At 39.4% G+C, this 23,867-nt stretch overlaps 1 protein-coding gene across 2 annotated transcripts in view; it reads left to right on the top strand.

The window, feature by feature from the left end:
• Positions 1–23,867, top strand: part of ACVR1 (activin A receptor type 1) — a 134,496-nt gene that overhangs the window by 97,407 nt on the left and 13,222 nt on the right. For both annotated transcript variants that reach the window (XM_057551620.1, XM_057551619.1), the window contains 2 exons: positions 3,246–3,392; positions 19,085–19,360. In XM_057551620.1, coding sequence (XP_057407603.1) covers positions 3,246–3,392; positions 19,085–19,360 — 423 coding nt within the window. The remainder of the gene's footprint in view (positions 1–3,245; positions 3,393–19,084; positions 19,361–23,867) is intronic.

Raw genomic sequence — 23,867 nt, 5'->3', positions numbered from 1 at the left:
AATCTGAGGTAAGTCGGCTTTTGGACAGTCAACTTGATTATTGCAATTTTATACTTCCTCACTCTTCCCCTGCCTTAAAAAAAAAATGAAATAAATGTACCAAAGCTACCCTTCAGAACTGCTCTATTTAAACAAGAGCTGTGTACATTTCTCTGTGGCCTCTCACATTTTTTCCCATATTGGAACATATTTGTATAGAGATATAATCATAGTGTGTATATAATTTGTCCCTGTTTTCAGTTTTAAGCTCACACACGTATTCATGTATTTGTACACATCACGGGTATTTTAAAGATTATGTAATTGTCTATTGCGTGATAACTTTAACAATACTGTTTGAAAAATGTTTTGCACACGTTGCTTCTTTTAAGTACGCAGAATAAATTTCTAGGAATTGGGGTTCCTGGGTCAAAATTTGTGACTTTTTATGGCTTGTCTTATATATTGCTGGATTGCCCTCTAGGAAGGTGCTGCAAATGCTTTTTTTTTTTAAAGTCCTGATTTTTATTAGTTTTAGTTTTATGAGGTGGGCATTTGCAAGTCACATGACAGTTTTCATTCATTTCTCCTTTAGATGGCATGCAGGGATGGCCACAGTAGCAATAACAGATTAGAAACATCTCCATACTCTCCTGGTTCTCCCAGTTTTGGGGGGCTGGCTTTGCAGCTCTTGCCATATCATCTTTTGCTTTTGGGAGGTGATGGGCCAACATAGGCTGCCTTCACCACTTGGCTGCTATTCTCTGACTTTTCTTCCTGTTTTCATGGAAACCAGGACACCCCCAAATGCAGCAGTGGAAGGGGGTGGTGGGCAGAGGTAGGAAAAGTGACTGCCACCTTCAGGCACACAGGTGGCCAGCAGGAGGAGCCTGTTGCCTTTTCTCTACGTCTGTAGCTACTGCAGCTGTTTCTGAACTCCAGCTTCATGCTTCTCCTCCACGGCGGACTGTGTGTAGAGAAACTAAAAATGGAAAAGCCCCCGGCGTGCTCACTGCTTACAGCCAGAGTTGTCCTCTTGTACCAGCTAACGTTCTGTTTGCTTATGAACAAGGGTGCCTGGGTAGGGGTAAGAAGTGAAGGGGGACATTACCCCCCATCCTCCTGTCCCATGGCCACTCACCATTCACAGAGCAGCAGCCCTCATGACCGGTCCTCAGAGATGGACCCCAGAGTCCAAAGGGCAAAATAATACCGCACCTTTAAAAATGCATACTGTTTCCGGTTGTATAGATATTCTTCAGCATTTTTTGAAATAGTTTATGTTCAATTATAGCATTTTATTGGTTCAGTGCTAAAGAGCCATGCCTTTCAGTAGCATCTAGTTAGTGTTCATGTAGTACAGGCTTGAATAAAAATATATGTAATGAACTGTTTGGATAATATGTTACCATTTTTGGTTGAAAAACACGAGAAGTTGGACTAGATCAGTTGTTACAGATGGTGATCAATGAATTTCCAAATTTCAGGTGCTTTAGGGACCCCCCTTTAGGGTCTCCATGGCCAGGACTTCTGGGCAGCTCTGCTTCTGTTTTCAGGGACTTCTGCAAAAGGTTGCATTTGCAAAAAGCATTTGACAACTTAACAGCCTTTGAAAGCCATTTAAGTAGGTTTCTGTTTCAATTCTGTCTACTTACGCTGACATCTATCTCTGTTTCCTCTAAAAAAATTAGGATTTAAGGCAACTGTATAGTAATGTCCACAGTGCTCTGGGATATTTTTCTCTCCTTCCTAATGAGAATATGAGGACAAAGGGCAAATAAAGATACAGAATGGAACCAAAGGCAGGAAAAGATGAGCGTTCCCTTTTGTAGCAGTCGATTTTGTAGATCTTAGCACTAGCCTTCATCTTAAACTACAAATGCTGGGCAATTGCTATGACTTTATTCAAATTAATCCTGCACTAGATACGATTTTTGTGACTTGACAGTGGCCCACGAAAGACCACTTACTGGCTTCATTTAATGCTCTTTTGGATTAGTCACTGGTATTTAGTAGGGACATTGCTTATCGTAAGGGAATCTAGATTGAGCAGTTTTGATTATGTTTTGATTATGTCCAGACATAATCTCCTGGACAGACATGCTTTCTGTCTCCACGTTGGGGTTCTCAGCGACGTAGTTTTCCAGCAGAGAGCTGCATTCCTGTATATACAGGTGGTTCCGCAGCAGCTTATCACCAGCTGGGATTCCCAGCAGCCACTTGCCTTGGTGGAGAGCCCCGCTGCCCTGCCACTCGTATCTCCTGCTGCATCGTTTTCTAGGTGCCGCGTCTGTCTTCACCTTGATCATACCCCGTGTTGATCCCCACAGTCTCGTGGTAATTCCCTCCTCCTCCCAACCTCCCTGATCACCTACCTGTCATTAAGGAGAAGAACGGGAACAGGAGCATGTAGTTGACAAGCTGACAGTTGTGCTGGGGCTGCAGGAGGGGGCACGAACTCCTCAGATCAGATCACAGCTCGTCACCGTTTTTTGAAAATGTCTTCTCCAGGTGGCCTTTTCAGTGTCATCCACTTGTGGCATCACAGGGACTGTCTTGCAAGCGAACACCCATGACCAGTGTCAGAAATCGGGACTGTTCTGGGATTATGTGTTTAAGACTTTGCAAATCCTCTTTTGAAATATATCCTCCACCAAGAAATCCTTTAAGGATGGCAGTGGCCGCCTGTCGATCTCCTACACAGCATTGTTCTGTGTGTGTGTGTGCATGTGTGTGTTAATCCTGTAGAACGCATATCTCAAACTTAATGATCTCTTTTGTGAAAAATATAAATGCATATGTACATTCAAAAATTTGGACTCTTAGAAAATGCCTATGTTGATCCTTTATTAAGGGAAGGAATCAAGTAAGTTACTCAGTTAAGCCCCATACACGCTTTTTGGCTTTCATCAACAGTGAAATCTAATAATCTGTACCATTGTCTAAGTTTTACTAACTTTCATGTGCTTTTACAAACCATATGCATTTCATACCTTTTCACAGAGGAATGTAAATGTAAACTTTGTAATTACCAGCTCATTGTACAGATGCAGATTCTGAGAGTGTTTCATTTGATAGCACAGTAGGGTGGCCGGGAGGGGCAGTTTCCACCTTATTTTTGGATGTCTTTACAGGCAAAAAGTAGTGGTATTTATACCCCTGAGTTGTGTTTTTCCATGGGAGGGATTAAGAGTTGCTAGCGTGAAGTTCGCTGGCTACCTGTCCTGTCCTACTGTCCAATGTCACCTCTGTGTTGCTTTCCACAGGGAAAGGCAGGTATGGTGAGGTGTGGAGGGGCAGCTGGCAAGGGGAGAATGTCGCTGTGAAGATCTTCTCCTCCCGGGATGAGAAGTCGTGGTTCAGGGAAACAGAATTGTACAACACTGTGATGCTGAGGCATGAGAATATTTTAGGTAAGTACAGAAATAATCCCCTCATGAATTTTTTTCTAGGAAGAAATAATTGCCTGCCTTTGCCCTCTCAGATTTGGTGTGTCTGAATTCACAAGTCTCTCCTAAATGGTGACATAGGGACCATCAGCATTTGTACACTGTTTAATTTTCTTTTCACATGAATTTCTTGTGTAAGTCTGCAAAGAAGCTAAGTTAGAAGATTCTCTGGATGATGAAAAGGAAATTGTTATTGCTAAGTCTTCCTCTGCAGGTTGTTATTTAAATAACAAAAATTTGCCCCATATTGTTCACTTCAAGGCTTCCTCTGTAGTTCTGCTTACCCCACCCTTTTTGAATATTTATTACTTGAATCAAACTAAGAAAGATCTTTGGACGATTTCCTAGAGATTCATAGCTCCCAGGGATATAGTAATTAAATGCACATTCCTTCAAACAAGGCATCGTTTTTAAAGCCCAGATTTAGAGAAGGATTTAGCATACATTTTAATTTGGAAACTAAAGCTTGGAAACATTTGTGAAATATGTGAAGAGCCCATTGAAATACTGCTATGGAAGTATAAAGGGTTAGAATATTCCTTTAGCCCGTTGACGTCTTTGTTTTTGAAAAGTTTTTCTACATGTATTTATACTAATACATATATGATGAATGCTGCCTGGAGTGCTTCATGAATAGTGGCTATAAAGTTTCTATAGAATTGGGCTCTTTATAGGATAGTGTTGGCCACTTCATGGCTACGGGATCAGGTTTGGCTTATAGGAAGGCCATTGCCAGAATTTATTTCTATTCCAGTATTGCCAGTTTAGTATTAAGCCTGAGTCAGGTTGTCTACAAATCACGGTTTGACAGTTGTCCAAAGCTTTGCTTCAACAGTTTGGTGGTATGTTCCATCTCAGACTTGTCTCAGTTGCTGTTGTCATTTTCTCCCCTTCCCTTCCCCCTGGCGCCCTCGCCATCACCTAGCCTCCTCACTTGTATCGTTGCTATGGGTCTCCCCTTTCCAGTCCATCTCGCCACACTGAATTATCTTCCACTGGGGAGCTGAGACACTTCTGCTCAGAGTGTCTTTGATGACTCCCACATCGCTTGCAACATTCGTGACTTCTGGGCCTGGCATTCCAGACTCCCTATTTTGGGATCCCAAGAGGACTCTGCTACTTCCTGTACAAATATGCCCACATGCAGCCAGTTCCAATATTTGTCACTCCTTGGGATTGCCCTTGAACAGTCAGCTGTCTGTGTCTCCATTCATGTTGCTCTTGGTCACCCACTATCCCCATTCCACCCTCCACCCACTCCTCCTTCATCAAAACTTCTTAGTTCCCCTCCAGACTCTCCCAAGGGATTTACTTGGGCTTTTCTGCACTCCTGCACTTTTTACCTCCTGTATATCTCTTATCGTGTGCCGCCTTGTATTGCAGTTAGATGCATGTGTGTTAACAGCAACAATGACAAGTTACTATGCAGTAAGCACTGCTTTGTGTCATGCACATTTTCTCATTTAATCTTCACCATGACCGTAAGAGGGCAGATATTCTTATTTTCCTGGTTGTAACTGATAAGGTAACGGAGGTACAAGGAGGTTAACATCACCCAGCAGGTTCAATAATGGAGCTGAGAATCACACCGGATGGTCTAACTCTTAACCACATGGTAGTTAGCTCATGGAATTGCTTCTTAGATTCTAGAGTCATAGTGTGAGGTGAAAATTCATCTACAGTCAAAATTACCTTTAAGTGTCCAATTTTTCCTCTGACACTGGAACAGACTGAGGTTGGGTAACAGATAAACCACTGGCTGTGTTAAAAAGTCATGATGTACAAGAAGTACTTATCTTTAAACAGGAGAAGTACTTTTTTTTTTTTTTTTTTTTTTTTTCCACACACACACACTGTATTTTATTTTTACAAGAGATAGATAGACTGACACCAAGCATTGTACATGGATGACCACAACAAAAGCAACAATGATTGCGATTACCAAACATGAAACACACTTATACTATGTCATAATATTGACATTCAGTCCAGTAATCCTCCACTGTAACAGCTCCTTTACTTTGCAGTGAAAATTGATTTGTATATTCTTTTCCTCTGAGTCCTTGTGGGATTTTTTTTTTTAAATTCAGACAGAAAGTCACAAAAATTATACTCATCCTCATCAGTTCACTCAGTCCCATGTAATTAATTTCTTTTTTTTCATCTTGATCTTTTGTTAGCAGTTTTATGAGTTCATCAGTTTTTCATTAGAGTTCTGAAAATGCTTATTCATTCAGTTCAGCAGTACAGTCAGTTACCAGAAACCTGTACTTGTCAGAGTCTTTTCCATGAATTTCTTGAAGATGAAACTCTTTTATAGGAACATATTTGCAAAATCATCAGAGTACACCCAGAACTGTCTGTAAATGACAAAAGACTTAAAAATGACCATGGTTAAAGATTTGATGAAAGTTCATAATAATGCAGTTGACAAGAAAATTAGTTATTTCTGAGATATACATTTTAAAGTAATAACTAGGATTATTACTTATAACATTATACCAGAACATATAAGATTTTTAGAAGTTTCCTGTAATGTCTGAAACATTTATATTAACATATTTCCATACATATTTCCATACAAATACAAATATAAGATTTTTAGAAATTTCATGTAATGTCTGAAACATTTATATTAACATATTTCCATACATATTTCCATACAAATACAAATATAAGATTTTTAGAAATTTCATGTAATGTCTGAAACATTTATATTAACATATTTCCATACATATTTCCATACAAATACAAATATAAGATTTTTAGAAATTTCATGTAATGTCTGAAACATTTATATTAACATATTTTCATACATATTTCCATACAAATACAAGATTTTTAGAAATTTCATGTAATGTCTGAAACATTTATATTAACATATTTCCATACATATTTCCATACAAATACAAATATAAGATTTTTAGAAATTTCATGTAATGTCTGAAACATTTATATTAACATAGTTCCATACAAATAACCCAATGAAAGTTTAGTATTAGTTGTTTTGTTTGTTTTTTTATACTGCAGGTTCTTATTAGGCATCAGTTTTATACACATCAGTGTATACATGTCAATCCCAATCGCCCAATTCAGCACATCACCATCCCCACCTCATCGCAGTTTTCCCCCCTTGGTGTCCATATGTCCATTCTCTACATCTGTGTCTCAACTTCTGCCCTGCAAACTGGCTCATCTGTACCATTTTTCTACGTTCCACATACATGCATTAACATACGATATTTGTTTTTCTCTTTCTGACTTACTTCACTCTGTATGACAGTCTCTAGATCCATCCACTTCTCAACAAATGACTCAATTTCGTTCCTTTTTATGGCTGAATAATATTCCATCGTATATATGTACCACAACTTCTTTATCCATTCGTCTGTTGATGGGCATTTAGGTTGCTTCCATGACCTGGCTATTGTAAATAGTGCTGCAATGAACATTCGGGTGCACGTGTCTTTTTGAATTACGGTTTTCTCTGGGTATATGCCCAGTAGTGGGATTGCTGGGTCATATGGTAATTCTATTTTTAGTTTTTTAAGGAACCTCCATATTGTTCTCCATAGTGGCTGTATCAATTTACATTCCCACCAACAGTGCAAGAGGGTTCCCTTTTCTCCACACCCTCTCCAGCATTTGTTGTTTGTAGATTTTCTGATGATGCCCATTCTAACAGGAGTGAGGTGATACCTCATTGTAGTTTTGATTTGCATTTCTCTAATAATTAGTGATGTTGAGCATCTTTTCATGTGCTTCGTGGCCGTCTGTATGTCTTCTTTGGAGAAATTTCTATTTAGGTCTTCTGCCCATTTTTGGATTGGGGTGTTTGTTTCTTTGATATTGAGCTGAATGAGCTGTTTATATATTTTGGAGATTAATCCTTTGTCCGTTGATTCATTTGCAAATATTTTCTCCCATTCTGAGGGTTGTCTTTTCGTCTTGTTTATGGTTTCCTTTGCTGTGCAAAAGCTTTGAAGTTTCATTAGGTCCCACTTGTTTATTTTTGTTTTTATTTCCATTACTCTAGGAGGTGGATCGAAAAAGATCTTGCTGTGATTTATGTCAAAGAGTGTTCTTCCTATGTTTTCCTCTAAGAGTTTTATAGTGGCCAGTCTTATATTTAGGTCTCTAATCCATTTTGAGTTTATTTTTGTGTATGGTGTTAGGGAGTATTCTAATTTCATTCTTTTACATGTGGCTGTCCAGTTTTCCCAGCACCACTTATTGAAGAGACTGTCTTTTCTCCATTGTATATCTTTGCCTCCTTTGTCATAGATTAGTTGACCATAGGTGCGTGGGTTAATCTCTGGGCTTTCTATCTTGTTCCATTGATCTATGTTTCTGTTTTTGTGCCAGTACCATATTGTCTTGATTACTGTAGCTTTGTAGTATAGTCTGAAGTCAGGGAGTCTGATTCCTCCAGCTCCATTTTTTTGCCTCAAGACTGCTTTGGCTATTCGGGGTCTTTTGTGTCTCCATACAAATTTTAAGATGATTTGTTCTAGCTCCGTAAAAAATGCCATTGGTAATTTGATAGGGATTGCATTGAATCTGTAGATTGCTTTGGGTAGTATACTCATTTTCACAATGTTGATTCTTCCAATCCAAGAACATGGTATATCTCTCCATCTGTTGGTATCATCTTTAATTTCTTTCATCAGTGTCTTATAGTTTTCTGCATACAGGTCTTTTGTCTCCCTAGGTAGGTTTATTCCTAGGTATTTTATTCTTTTTGTTGCAATGGTAAATGGGAGTGTTTCCATAATTTCTCTTTCAGATTTTTCATCATTAGTGTATAGGAATGCAAGAGATTTCTGTGCATTAATTTTGTAACCTGCAACTTTACCATATTCATTAATTAGCTCTAGCAGTTTTCTGGTGGCAGTTTTAGGATTCTCTATGTATAGTATCATGTCATCCGCAAACAGTGACAGTTTTACTTCTTCTTTTCCAATTTGTATTCCTTTTATTTCTTTTTCTTCTCTGATTGCCGTGGCTAGGACTTCCAGAACTATGTTGAATAATAGTGGTGAGAGTGGACATCCTTGTCTCGTTCCTGATCTTAGAGGAAATGCTTTCAGTTTTTCACCATTGAGAATGATGTTTGCTGTGGGTTTGTCATATATGGCCTTTATTATGTTGAGGTAGGTTCCCTCTATGCCCACTTTCTGGAGAGTTTTTATCATAAATGGGTGTTGAATTTTGTCAAAAGCTTTTTCTGCATCTATTGAGATGATCATATGGTTTTTATTCTTCAATTTGTTAATATGGTGTATCACATTGATTGATTTGCGTATATTGAAGAATCCTTGCATCCCTGGGATAAATCCCACTTGATCGTGGTGTATGATCCTTTTAATGTGTTGTTGGATTCTGTTTGCTAGTATTTTGTTGAGGATTTTTGCATCTATATTCATCAGTGATATTGGTCTGTAATTTTCTTTTTTTGTAGTGTCTTTGTCTGGTTTTGGTATCAGGGTGATGGTGGCCTCATAGAATGAGTTTGGGAGAGTTCCTTCCTCTGCAGTTTTTTGGAAGAGTTTGAGAAGGATGGGTGTTAGCTCTTCTCTAAATGTTTGATAGAATTCACCTGTGAAGCCATCTGGTCCTGGACTTTTGTTTGTTGGAAGATTTTTAATCACAGTTTCAATTTCATTACTTGTGATTGGTCTGTTGATATTTTCTGTTTCTTCCTGATTCAGTCTTGGAAGGTTATACCTTTCTAAGAATTTGTCCATTTCTTCCAGGTTGTCCATTTTATTGGCATAAAGTTGCTTGTAGGAGTCTCTTAGGATGTTTTGTATTTCTGCGGTGTCTGTTGTAACTTCTCCTTTTTCATTTCTGATTTTATTGATTTGAGTCCTCTCCCTCTTTTTCTTGATGAGTCTGGCTAATGGCTTATCAATTTTGTTTATCTTCTCAAAGAACCAACTTTTAGTTTTATTGATCTTTGCTATTGTTTTCTTTGTTTCTATTTCATTTATTTCTGCTCTGATCTTTATGATTTCTTTCCTTCTGCTAACTTTGGGTTTTGTTTGTTCTTCTTTCTCTAGTTTCTTTAGGTGTAAAGTTAGATTGTTTACTTGAGATTTTTCTTGTTTCTTTAGGTAGGCTTGTATAGCTATAAACTTCCCTCTTAGAACCGCTTTTGCTGCATCCCATAGGTTTTGGGTCGTCGTGTTTTCATTGTCATTTGTCTCTAGGTATTTTTTTATTTCCTGTTTGATTCCTTCAGTGATCTCTTGGTTATTTAGTAACGTATTGTTTAGCCTCCATGTGTTTGTCTTTTTTACGTTTTTTTCCCTGTGATTCATTTCTAATCTCATAGCGTTGTGGTCAGAAAAGATGCTTGATATGATTTCAATTTTCTTAAATTTACTGAGGCTTGATTTGTGACCCAAGATGTGATCTATCCTGGAGAATGTTCCGTGTGCACTTGAGAAGAACGTGTAATCTGCCGTTTTTGGATGGAATGTCCTATATATATCAATTAAATCTATCTGGTCTATTGTGTCATTTAAAGCTTCTGTTTCCTTATTTATTTTCATTTTGGATGATCTGTCCATTGGTGTAAGTGAGGTGTTAAAGTCCCCCACTATTATTGTGTTACTGTCGATTTCCTCTTTTATAGCTGTTAGCAGTTGCCTTATGTATTGAGGTGCTCCTATGTTGGGTGCATATATATTTATAATTGTTATATCTTCTTCTTGGATTGATCCCTGGATCATTATGTAGTGTCCTTCCTTGTCTCTTGTAACATTCTTTATTTTAAAGTCTATTTTATCTGATATGAGTATAGCTACTCCAGCTTTCTTTTGATTTCCATTTGCATGGAATATCTTTTTCCATCCCCTCACTTTCAGTCTGTATGTGTCCCTAGGTCTGAAGTGGGTCTCTTGTAGACAGCATATATATGGGTCTTGTTTTTGTATCCATTCAGCCAGTCTATGTCTTTTGGTTGGGGCATTTAATCCATTCACGTTTAAGGTAATTATCGATATGTATGTTCCTATGACCATTTTCTTAATTGTTTTGGGTTTGTTTTTGTAGGTCCTTTTCTTCTCTTGTGTTTCCCACTTAGAGAAGTTCCTTTAGCATTTGTTGTAGAGCTGGTTTGGTGGTGCTGAATTCTCTTAGCTTTTGCTTGTCTGTAAAGCTTTTGATTTCTCCATCAAATCTAAATGAGATCCTTGCTGGGTAGAGTAATCTTGGTTGTAGGTTCTTCCCTTTCATCACTTTAAGTATTTCATGCCACTCCCTTCTGGCTTGCAGAGTTTCTGCTGAGAAATCAGCTGTTAACCTTATGGGGGTTCCCTTGTATGTTATTTGTCGTTTTTCCCTTGCTGCTTTCAATAATTTTTCTTTGTCTTTAATTTTTGCCACTTTGATTACTATGTGTCTCGGCGTGTTTCTCCTTGGGTTTATTCTGTATGGGACTCTCTGCGCTTCCTGGACTTGGGTGGCTATTTCCTTTCCCATGTTAGGGAAGTTTTCGATTATAATCTCTTCAAATATTTTCTCTGGTCCTTTCTCTCTCTCTTCTCCTTCTGGGACCCCTATAATGCGAATGTTGTTGCGTTTAATGTTGTCCCAGAGGTCTCTTAGGCTGTCTTCATTTCTTTTTATTCTTTTTTCTTTAGTCTGTTCCGCAGCAGTGAATTCCACCATTCTGTCTTCCAGGTCACTTATCCGTTCTTCTGCCTCAGTTATTCTGCTATTGATTCCTTCTAGTGTAGTTTTCATTTCAGTTATTGTATTGGTCATCTCTGTTTGTTTGTTCTTTAATTCTTCTAGGTCTTTGTTAATCATTTCTTGCATCTTCTCAATCTTTGCCTCCATTCTTATTCCGAGGTCCTGGATCATCTTCACTATCATTATTCTGAATTCTTTTTCTGGAAGGTTGCCTATCTCCACTTCATTTAGTTGTTTTTCTGGGGTTTTTTCTTGTTCCTTCATCTGGTACATAGCCCTCTGCCTTTTCATCTTCTCTGTCTTTCTGTAACTGTGGTTTTTGGTCCACAGGCTGCAGGATTGTAGTTTTTCTTGCTTCTGTTGTCTGCCCTCTGGTGGTTGAGGCTATCTAAGAGGCTTGATGGGAGGCTCTGGTGGTGGGTAGAGCTGACTGTTGCTGTGGCGGTCAGAGCTCCAGGAGAAGTACTCTTAACGGGCAGGTGCACGTACTCTGAGAAACACGTGGGGTCTGAGACTCACTGAAGGAAGGGCCTGTTCAGGCAGCCCCTCTCTTCTCGTGGGCTCATGGGCTCATTGAGCAAAACATTCTAGATGTTGCTGTGCTATGCAAGTAGTCACTTTATCCATGCTCTTGAGTTAAACGACCTGTGATACCACTCCACTGTACACCCAGGACAAGAATTATGTCCATTGTGTTTGCTTTCACACCCAGTCCTGAGGACGGTTCCCTGCACGTGGTAGGTGCTTAGTAAATATTGATTAAATTGGATTTAATCACACAGGAAATTTGAAAGTCACCTTTGCAATATGATTCATGTGAGAGAAGTGAGGTTCCCTTAGTGTGATCACAGAAGGCAAAACATAGTCCACTTCTTACTACATAATGATCCATGGAAATTGTGAATTCATGAGATCTTGTTACCCTCATCATAATTACAGCTATATGGATTAATTTTACTGTGTAGTCGGTCCTCTTAGTTGAGACAGCTGGTAGAAATGTACCACCTTTTTTGGTTAAACTTCTTTCCCTGCCTTAGCAGTTTTTTGGATGTAGAGACTTTGTTTTCTGTGACATTTTCTTTTCTATCAAAAGATTGTTTTGAATATCAGATCATGATTTCCCCCACCCTTGAGTATTGCTAGCTCTAGCCCCCTCGAAATACATAATTAAATTACACACACACACGTATAAAATTCTGGGCCCTCATTGTTTATCCCCCCCAGAATGATATCTTTCCAGTGACTAGTTTGGATTTCAGCTCTTCCTTCTGCTGTGTCTGGTGTAGAAGTCAGCAGATAAGTGAATGACGGGAGGCTCTGTTTGGTGGTTGGAACAGTGTCTGGGAGTTTGGGAAGCCGGTTTCTACTCTCAGCATCATTAGAGGCCCACTCTGTGACTTTGGGCCAAAGTTGTATGTTTCTGAGCATCCTTTTCCTCATGACTGAAACCAGGGAGTTTCAGTTAATACAACAATTTCACTCCAAAGTCTCATCTTATACTCTTTTAAAAAAAAATTATGGTACATATGATATCACTTACATCTAAAATATGACACAAATGAACTTACCTATGAAACAAAAACAGACTCACAGACATAGAGAACAGACTTGTGGTTGCCAAGGGAGAGGGGAGTAGGGGAGGGAAGGATGGGGAGTTCAGAATTAGCAGTGGCAAACTAATATATAGAGGATGGATAAACAACAAGGTCCTACTGTATTGCACAGGGATATTCAATATCCTGTGATAAACCATAATGGAAAAGAATATGAAAAAGAATATATATATATATGTATAACTGAATCACTGTGCTGTACAGCAGAAATTAACACATTGTAAATCAACTATACTTCAATAAAATAAATTTTTAAGAGCGATTATAGCACTAAAAAAATGGTACAATATCCATTAAGTTGACCATTTTAATCATATAAGCGAGATTTAAGTACAGTCATATTGTGCAACCATCACCACCCTCCATCTCCAGAACTGCCACATACTCTTTTTTTTTTTTTTTAAAGGATTTTCTTATTTATTTATTTATTTTTGGCTGTGTTGGGTCTTCGGTTCGTGCGAGGGCTCTCTCCAGTTGCGGCAAGCGGGGGCCACTCTTCATCGCGGTGCGGGGACCGCTCTTCATCGCGGTGCACGGGCCTTTCTCCATCGCGGCCCCTCCCGTCGCGGGGCACAGGCTCCAGACGCGCAGGCTCAGCAATTGTGGCCCACGGGCCCAGCCGCCCCGCGGCATGTGGGATCTTCCCAGACCAGGGCCCGAACCCGTGTCCCCTGCATTAGCAGGCAGACTCCCAACCACTGCGCCACCAGGGAAGCCCGCCACATACTCTTAAAAGGTACTGCTTAACCATTTAATCAGTCAGAACTCCTTGAGACCAATTGGAAGTGAAGGAAACTACCTGAAAAAGATATTAAATTACAAACTTCGGGGCTGTAATTGAACCCAGAACTGTTTTGAACTCTAATAGTAAGCAGCTACTCTTGAACACTTACTGTGTGGTAGGCATCATATGAAGCATTTTACCGACAATAACTCTTTATTTTCACAGTAACCCTTTGAGATACAGGACGGTGCTATCCATATCTTATAAACGAGGAAACCCAGGTGGCGATTTCATGTGACGCATGTGGGATCACCCAGCTCAGGATGCGGAGCCGTGTGGACGCCCAGTAGTCTGGCTCTGGGGCCCAACACTCTCAGGCCCTGTGCTCCCCAGCATGGTGGCCTCGCTCCTCAGGTATCAGAGCTGCCCAGCGCCTGGTTCCCACGAGAGCTGCCAGTGAGAGGCTTACAAGGGCACTACTGACCTCACTTAAGATTTGGGGTTTTATTTTAGTTTTCAAGGTGCCTGGGAGGATGACTTTGGCTGTTATGTAAGAGGCTTTTGCCCTAATCACGTTCTCTTGGTGTTATGAACACGTCCAATGGCTGGGCCAGGCTTCCAATGTATGGACACCTGTTCAGTCTCCACTAACAGTAGAGTGCTTTGACTCAAAATACAAAAGTCCCATAAAAATGCTGTAGCATGTTGAAGCAAATGTAGTTGTACAATTCACACTTGAGTGGTAAATAGTTTTTAAAAAATCTTTCTTACTTATTTAAAAGTCAGTTTTCTTGAAGGTCTAGAGCCTAACTGACGGGACAGACAAAATCCTTCTCTAAGAACTTGGGGACTTAGAGAAGGTGAGAGAATAAATTGTATTTATTTATTTATTTAATCAATCACTCAATCAAATGCTGCTCTCCCTCGGCCAGAGGAATCAGTAAAGGCTATGCAAAAACATAGCAGTAATTTAATTTCTTTTGAGTGGTGCTTCTATAGTTTGGGATATTCATTTTGGAGGAAGTTATTAAAGATGAATATCATGTGGTTTACATATGATCATCGCAACATATGCAGAAAAAGCTTTTGACAAAATTCAACACCAATTTGTGATAAAAACTCTCAAGAAAGTAGGCACAAAGGGAACCTACCTCAACATAGTAAAGGCCATATATGACAAACCCATGGCCAACATCGTTCTCAATGGTGAAAAACGGAAGCCATTTTCTCTAAGATCAGGAACAAGACAAGGTTGGCCACTCTCACCACTATTATTCAACATAGTTTTGGAAGTTTTAGCCACAGCCATCAGAGAAGAAAAAGAAGTAAAAGGAATCCAAATCAGAAAAGAAGAAGTAAAACTGTCACTGTTTGCAGATAACATGATACTATATATAGAGAATCCTAAAGATGCTACGAGAAAACTACTAGAGCTAATCAATGAATTTGGTGAAGTAGCAGGATACAAAATTAATGCACAGAAATCTCTTGCATTCCTATACACTAATGATGAAAAATCTGAAAGAGAAATTAAGGAAACACTCCCATTTACCACTGCAACAAAAAGAGTAAAATACCTAGGAATAAACCTACCTAAGGACACAAAAGACCTGTATGCAGAAAACTATAAGACACTGATGAAAGAAATTAAAGATGGTACAAACAGATGGAGAGATATACCATGTTCTTGGATTGGAAGAATCAACATCGTGAAAATGACTACACTACCCAAAGCAATCTACAGATTCAGTGCAATCCCTATCAAACTACCACTGGCATTTTTCACAGAACTAGAACAAAAAATTTCACAATTTGTATGGAGACACAAAAGACCCCGAATAGCCAAAGCATCTTGAGAAAGAAAAATGGAGCTGGAAGAATCAGGCTCCCTGACTTCAGACTCTACTACAAAGGTACAGTAATCAAGACAGTGTGGTACTGACACAAAAACAGAAATATAGATCAATGGAACAGGATAGCAAGCCCAGAGATAAACTCACGCACATATGGTCATCTTATCTTTGATAAAGGAGGCAAGAATATACAATGGAGAAAAGACAGCCTCTTCAATAAGTGGTGCTGGGAACACTGGACAGCTACATGTCAAAGAATGAAATTAGAACACTCCCTAACACCATACACAAAAATAAACTCAAAATGGATTAAAGACCTAAATGTACGGCCAGACACTATAAAACTCTTAGAGGAAAACATAGGCAGAACACTCTATGACATAAACCACAGCAAGATCCTTTTTGACCCATCTCCTAGAGGAATGGAAATTAAAACAAAAATAAACAAATGGGACCTAATGAAACAAGCTTTTGCACAGCAAAGAAAACCATAAACAAGACGAAAAGACAACCCTCAGAATGGGAGAAAATATTTGCAAATGAAGCAACTGACAAAGGATTAATCTCCAAAATATACAAGCAGCTCATGCAGCTCAATATCAAAAAAACAAACAACCCAATCCAAAAATGGGCAGAAGACCTAAATAGACATTTCTCCCAAGAAGATATACAGATTGCCAGCTAACACATGAAAGGATGCTCAACATCACTAATCGTTAGAGAAATGCAAATCAAAACTACAATGAGGTATCACCTCACACCAGTTAGAATGGGCATCAAAAAACCTGCAAACAATAAATGCTGGAGAGGGTGTGGAGAAAAGGGGACCCTCTTGCACTGTTGGTGGGAATGTAAATTGATACAGCCACTATGGAGAACAGTATGGAGGTTCCTTAAAAAACTAAAAATAGAACTACCATATGACCCAGCAATCCCACTACTGGGCATATACCCTGCAAAAACCATAATTACAAAAGAGTCTAGTACCACAATGTTCATTGTAGCACTATTTAGAATAGCCAGGACATGGAAGCAACCTAAGTGTCCATCGACAGATGAATGGATAAAGAAGATGTGGCACATACATACAATGGAATATTACTCAGCCATAAAAAGAAACAAAATTGAGTTATTTGTAGTGAGGTGGATGGACCTAGAGTCTCATACAGAGTGAAGTAAGTCAGAAAGAGAAAAACAAATACCGTATGCTAAAACACATATATGAAATCTAAAAAACAAATGGTTCTGATGAACCTAGGGGCAGGACAGGAATAAAGACCTACATAGACATAGAGAATGGACTTGAGGACACAGGGAGGGGGAAGGGTAAGCTGGGATGAAGTGAGAGAGTGGCATGGACTTATATACACTACCAAATGTAAAACAGATAGCTAGTGGGAAGCAGCCGCATAGCACAGGGAGATCAGCTCGGTGCTTTGTGTCCACCTAGAGGGGTGGGATAGGGAGGGTGGGAGGGAGGAGCTATGGGGATATATGTATACATACAGCTGATTCACTTTGTTATACAGCAGAAACTAACACAACATTGTGAAGCAATTATACTCCAATAAAGATGTTAAAAAAATTTAAAAAAAGATGAATATCATGTGGTTTAAGGTGATAAAGCGGAAACTTTTTCTAACTGAAGTACAGTTGATTGACAGTGTTGTGCCCATCTCTGCTGTACAGCAAAGTGACTCAGTTATACACATATAGACCTTCTTTTTTATATTCTTTTCCATTATGGTTTATCTCAGTATATTGAATGTAATTCCCCGTGCTATACAGTAGGACCTTGTTGTAGCAGAAACATTTTCTTTAGAAAGAATAAATAAATGTCTAAAGTGCACATTTTGTTTGATATTATGGCCAGCTAAGGGTTCTACGAGAATCAGCTATGGGGAGACAAAGGCAGGTGGGATAACAGGGAAGAGTGAGAGACTAAGTCTGGCTGTGGGGACCAGCTTAGGGGAAGAGGGAGAAAGAGATGGGGATCAAGGTGCGGAAGTGTTATTCGGTTCACTTTACAGATGTCCCATAGGTACAAATGTCAGATTGTCTTTCTCGAGTAGAAGCCAGCTTTTTTGAGGGCAGGATGATATGGTGGGTAAGAAGAGTATGGGTTCTGGGGCCAGATTGCTGGGGACGGTTACTGACCTTAATGTCAGTGATGTAATCTAACCCCTTCATGTGGTTGTTGGAGGATTGCACGTAGGATGTTTAGAACTTTCCCATGCAAGGTATGGTGTATCAATCAGCAGCTTGTTCCCAGAACTTTCCCAGAACTTTCCCAGTTCCCAGAACTTTCCCATGCAAGGTATGGTGTATCAATCAGCAGCTGGCACCGAATTTGGAGTTGGTAGCAACTTAATAGCTGTGTGATCCTTGGCACCTCCCAGCAGCAACTTCATCATGTGTAAAATGAGTATAATATTTATCTTTCTGGTCTACTGAGAAAAATTCCATGAGAAAATATGTGTGCAAGTGATACAAATTTTATATAAAGTACTTTATATAAAGTATGGCATGTTTATGTATTCTCCTTTTCCTTTACACTTTGACAAGTCATTTAATTCTTCAAGCCATATCTGTCTTTAAAAAAAAAAAATCCCCTTGTATTTCTAAGTCCCAAATTTCACTGTCCATATGGGTGTCTATAAGGTATAGATCTGTAATGCTAGGAAAGCACCTCTGTAGCAGGAAAGACAGGCACACACATCACCATTTATTTCATAGGTTAGGAAGTGCCTCCGACTGCAAGTTCTTTCAGTGTGCTGAAAAGTCCCCTCAGAATGTCTAGAAAAATTTCTTTCTTCCTCTTTATGTACATCTTTCAATATCTCACTTTTTAAAAAAATTTTATTGAAGTATAGTTGATTTACAATGTTGTGTTAATTTCTGCTGTACAGCAAAGTGACTTGGTTATACATATATATTCTTTTTCATGTTTACAGTTTATCACAGGATCAGTATCTCACTTCTTTTCAAGACGACTTCAGTTGTCACTTCTTGATGGAAGCCTACTGTAACATCTAGTCTGAATTATTATGATTCCCTGCTCTGGGCTCCTGTTATCCTTTGCACATATATATTACAGGACTTTTCACATTATATCATAACTTTTCCATTTTAACTCTGTCTTCTTTTCTAGCCAACAAACACCATCATCTTGGTTTTCCTGTGTGACTGACAAAGAGCATCCTAGGTGCCTGTTATATTTGATAGGTTCCTTTTTTAAATCGATGAATCAGTCACGTTTAATATAAACTCACCCCTTGATTTTATAGCAGAGACAATCCAAAGAGCCCAAATGAGTTGCCCAATGTTATAAAGCAGATCACAGGCAGATGAAGACTAGAACACAGGTGCCTAGGTTCTAGGCTTTGTGTTCTTTCTGGGTGGTTGATGAATGATCTGCGCTTGGAATGTCAACATGATAAAGGGTTTAACACTCTCATTATGGGTAAACACAAAGATTTTATTTCTATCTGAATCTTAATGCAATGTAAAAAAAATTTCAAAGGATTATTTACAGTGGAAATGAATATGAAAATTTCCTATTCATTAGCAGTGTCTTCTTAAGGTATAAATACATTATTTTTCTCTGTTGATGCCTCTGTAAACCTCCTTTCATGGCAGTTGGTAAGTTTAATTATTTTTTGTTATAGGTGATCTCTACTGTATGGGTCACTATTTCTGTATAGTAAATTAAACTGTAATGTGAAATTCTCACATGTCTATTAATTTTGTTCTTGCTCTCTCCAGGTTTCATTGCTTCAGACATGACATCAAGACACTCCAGTACACAGTTGTGGTTAATCACACATTATCATGAAATGGGATCGCTGTATGACTACCTTCAGCTTACTACTCTGGATACAGTGAGCTGCCTGCGAATAGTGCTGTCCATAGCTAGTGGTCTCGCACATTTACACATAGAGATCTTTGGGACCCAAGGGAAACCAGCCATTGCTCACCGAGATTTAAAAAGCAAAAACATCCTGGTTAAGAAGAATGGACAGTGTTGCATAGCAGATTTGGGTAAATTTTTTAAAATATTTTTTAATTACTGTTTTAACTTTTGTTGTCTTCCCTTGTTTAGCCAGGTTGCATCTTTTTCCCTCCAAACACTTTGTTATGAAAAATTTCAAGCATGCAAATTGAAAGGGCTTCACGGTGAACACCTGTATATTTACCACCTAGATTCTCCCATGAACATTTTACTGTTATCACATATCCAGCCTCCATTTATCAATACATCTTAATCTTTGATACATTTCAAAGTAAATTGCAGACAAAAGAGCCCTTCCCTCCAATGGCTTCAGCATACACACCAATATATCATTCACTGGAGTTCTTTGTTTACTTTTTTTTCTTTTCAGGTAAAATTTACATTTCACATGAAATGCACAGATCTTAAGTATACACCCTCAGATTTTTGACAAATGCTGTAGAATCCAAATCGCTCTCAAGATACAGACCTTCCCATTACTCTAGAAAGTCACCTCGTGCTGGTTCAGTCCGTTCCTGCCCCAGCCCACCCTGAGAGGCAACCAGTACTGTTGCATTCTGATTTCACAAGCTTTACACAAAGTAGGTACACAATGAAATAACCTATGGAATGAATTTGTCTTAAAAATGGTTTATAAAGTTGTTCTTCTGTAACCAAGGCAAAATTATCAATCAAAGAAAGAGGGAAAAAAAAAATCCCCAAACTAATTTACCATTTGCCCTGCTGGCATATCTCATTCTTATGGTGTTAGGGTGATGCTTAATGTAGCTTTAATTGCATTATAAATAAGATTATTTTCATTTATAGTGGCATTCTCTATAAAGCCTATTCATCCTAGACCCCTAGAATATTGGCTGAATAATTATGCTAATGAGAACTGAATTGTAATTTTGGTTATTCATTTCGGTGGACTACTGAGGATACTCACTCTCCTTGAATAAAAAATGGTTGCTCTTATTTTCATATCATTATAGTTATTGTTACACTGATAAAGGTTTAGGCAGTGTTAGCTCTAATTACATAAATGATAAAATTGTTTTTAAACACAAGGGATTTGACATAGGAAAATTTATTTCTTTCAAATAAATTTCTTTCAAATAAAATTTCTTTCTCTATCCCTTTAAAGTCCTTGTGTTCATGTTGAGAAATTATTTTACAGTGTTTTCCAAGTATAAGGAGGCATGACCCTAACGTTTTTGTTGTGGTGTAGAAGACTTTCATGGCTGTGCCATGGCTTATGGAGCTAAGGTGATTTGAGTTTCGCAATTATTGACCCAGTATTTTTTTTTTTAAATAAATTTATTTATGTTTGGCTGCATTGGGTCTTCGTTGCTGCACGCGGGCTTTCTCTTGTTGTGGCGAGCGGGGGCTACTCTTTGTTGCGGTGTGCGGGCTTCTCATTGTGGTGGCTTCTCTTGTTGCAGAGCACGGGCTCTAGGCGTGCGGGCTTCAGTAGTTGTGGCACGTGGGCTCAGTAGTTGTGGCACGCGGGCTCAGTAGTTGTGGCTTATGGGCTCTAGAGCGCAGGCTCAGTAGTTGTGTCGCATGGGCTTAGTTGCTCCACGGCATGTGGGATCTTCCCAGACCAGGGCTCAAACCCATGTCCCCTGCATTGGCAGGCAGATTCTTAACCACTGCGCCACCAGGGAAGTCCCTGATCCAGTATTTTTGTACAGGTTTTTTCATCTATCTATCTATTTACCTGCCCTAAGTGCTGACCTGCTTATACTCAGGGCAAGGGTGGGGGGCTTAGCAAGGGGGACTTCAGTGTTTGACACTGTGCCTTGAACGTCTCTATTGTTTGAAACTTTTATAATAGTGTGTTTATGTATTATTCATGTCACTAAAAGTCAGTTATGCCCACCTCACACAATTCTTGTAAGATTCAGAAATTTTATAAATGCTTGGCAAATAGTCATCCAAATGGTAGCTGCTGTTATAGTCCTGAGGCCAAGGGAAGATGGACAAATTGAGGCAGCTGTTGGTTTTGGTTTATGGGACTTGGGGGGAGTTAGCAAATCCAACTAATTAATTATTTAATTACATTTATTTTGACCTATAGCTTTCCAGCTGGATTCACGGTTTCACACAGAAATCTGTGTTAAGGGGTCATTATTCAGGGAAGTAGATTGGTAGTACAGAAGACAGCTCCTGTAAGACCGCAATTTATATTAATTTTTTACTTTATACCTAGAAATTAAGGATCACTTGTTAGAAATTATGTTCTATTATTTTATTTTTTTTTTTTTAAAGTTTTACTTGATTTTATTTATTTATTTATTTATTTATTTATTTTTGGCTGTGTTGGGTCTTCGGTTCGTGCGAGGGCTTTCTCCAGTTGCGGCAAGTGGGGGCCACTCTTCATCGCGGTGCGGGGACCGCTCTTCATCGCGGTGCGCGGGCCTTTCTCTATCGCGGCCCCTCCCGTCGCGGGGCACAGGCTCCAGACGCGCAGGCTCAGCAATTGTGGCTCACGGGCCCAGCTGCTCCGTGGCATGTGGGATCTTCCCAGACCAGGGCTCGAACCCGTGTCCCCTGCATTAGCAGGCAGATTCTCAACCACTGCGCCACCAGGGAAGCCCTATGTTCTATTATTAATACTGCAAAACTACCAGTATTTTAGCAAAAATACCAGTATTGTATTTTCCTAACTTGATCATAGAAAAATTCAAGCATAAAGAAAGATTGAAAAAGTAGTATGATGGTCATTCATATCCACAACACCTAGATTCAACAGTTATTAAAATGTTGCCAAATTTGCTTTATCTGTATGTGGCTGAGTGTATATATTTGCAAATTCATTTGAAAATAAGTTGCAAAGTCACAACTCTTTACTACTAAATACTTCAAAGTGCATCCCCTAAAAATACTTCTCTTGCATAATCACAGTTTATCACACCTAAAAGTTATTGATTATGCTTTAATATCATTTAATAGCCATTTTCAAATTTTTCCAGTTTTTTCAAACAAGAATTGAGGCACATTGCATTTGGTTGGTTTGTCTCTTTAGTTAGTGTAATAATTATGGATTACTGGGAAACAAATTACCTCTAAAACTTAGCAGCTTAAAATAACACAAATTTATTATCTCACACAGTCGGTCAGCAGTCTTGGAACAACTCAGGTCCATGGTTCTGGCTCAGGATCTTACAGGGGTAACAGTCATACCGTCAGTCAGGGCTGCAGGCATCTGAAGGCTTGGTCGGGCCTGGAGGAACTTCTAGGATGGCTCACTCACATGGCTGTTGATGGGAAGCCTCAGTTCCTTGTCATGTGGTCCTGTCCAACGGGCTGCTTGAGCATCCTCATAACACTATGAATGAGCCCAGAGAGAGCAAACAGGAAGCCATATGCCTGCTATGCCCTAATCTTGAAGATACACATACTCTTCTGCCATACTCTGTTTGGTAGTCCAGCCCACGCTCAAGGCACGAGGAATTGAGTTGCCCCTCATGAAGGGAGAAGTTTCAAAACACTTGTGGATGTATTTTTAAACCCCCACAGCTAGTATTTCTATTCTCTATTTAAACTGCACCTTTTTTGTATTCTGTTATCTTCACTCTTTGGTTCTGGAAATGGTGGAGGGGCATGTATGATTTGTGAAATGGTCATAATGGCCATAGAATCTTAGAGGAACCAGTCTGATCTAGTCAAGTGCGCTGCCAGTATCCTTGGTAACGATTACGGCTGAGATCACATGCGTGCTCTCTCCCTTGCTTTCTATGCAGTCATCATCTCACCCACGCAAAGCCACGGAGCGGGAGGAGAAGCATTCTCCGTAGATGACTTGAGGGATCCCCGTTGGGTTGCAAAGGTTTACGTGTCTGCTTGCTCCAGTTTGGCAACTTTCATTATTTTGAGTGTTACAGGAATCACTTTCAGTTGGTCTGCATATGCATCAAAAAGTAATTCCATTCTCAGATAAACCATGCATGTATCTGCCTATTCCCCTTGGTCTGTGAGGAATGCTGGGTCTCTCTAATTGGCTGAGGAATTCGGAAATGAGTCATGGTTTAAGATGGTGCTTCAAAACCATTTAACGTGATAGTTGTGCTTTGAATTGAGGGCCAGCTTAATGTTCTCTGTACATGTGGCTGCGGAGAAAGAAAGCCCTGTGGGTTTGGTCCACGTTACTGTTCAGGTGAGCAGCCCTTTTTTAGGGACGGAGCAGGGCCCGGAGCAGTCGGCCCTTTATGTAATGATACATTACCTCAAAGTCCCTGCCTCACATGGTTTGAAGTTTGTGTTTGCAGACTAGTGGGAGCTGTGCTGGAGCCTGAGAGCTTAATTTGCTCCTTGTTAAGCCACTTTGAGGCTCCCATTTAACAAGTGAGTCTGTTTTCCTGTGGATTTCGAACACTGGCCTCATGTTGGTTTGGTGTATTAGTTTATTATTTACCCCAAACTTTTTGTCTCTGAGGTTCATATATTAACCTAAGAGCCTCAGAATGTTTCTGGCATCAGCCCTATTTCCTGCTCTCAACAGAAGGCATCGCAAGGGCACTCCAGAGATGACGCTGGGTGTAATGCGGCAGT

The sequence above is a fragment of the Balaenoptera acutorostrata genome, chromosome 8 (genome assembly GCF_949987535.1).
Source record: "Balaenoptera acutorostrata chromosome 8, mBalAcu1.1, whole genome shotgun sequence".
In the NCBI taxonomy this organism is placed as follows: domain Eukaryota; kingdom Metazoa; phylum Chordata; class Mammalia; order Artiodactyla; family Balaenopteridae; genus Balaenoptera; species Balaenoptera acutorostrata.
The sequence above is the reverse complement of the archived record's forward strand: the minus strand, read 5'-3'. Positions and strand labels throughout refer to the sequence as shown.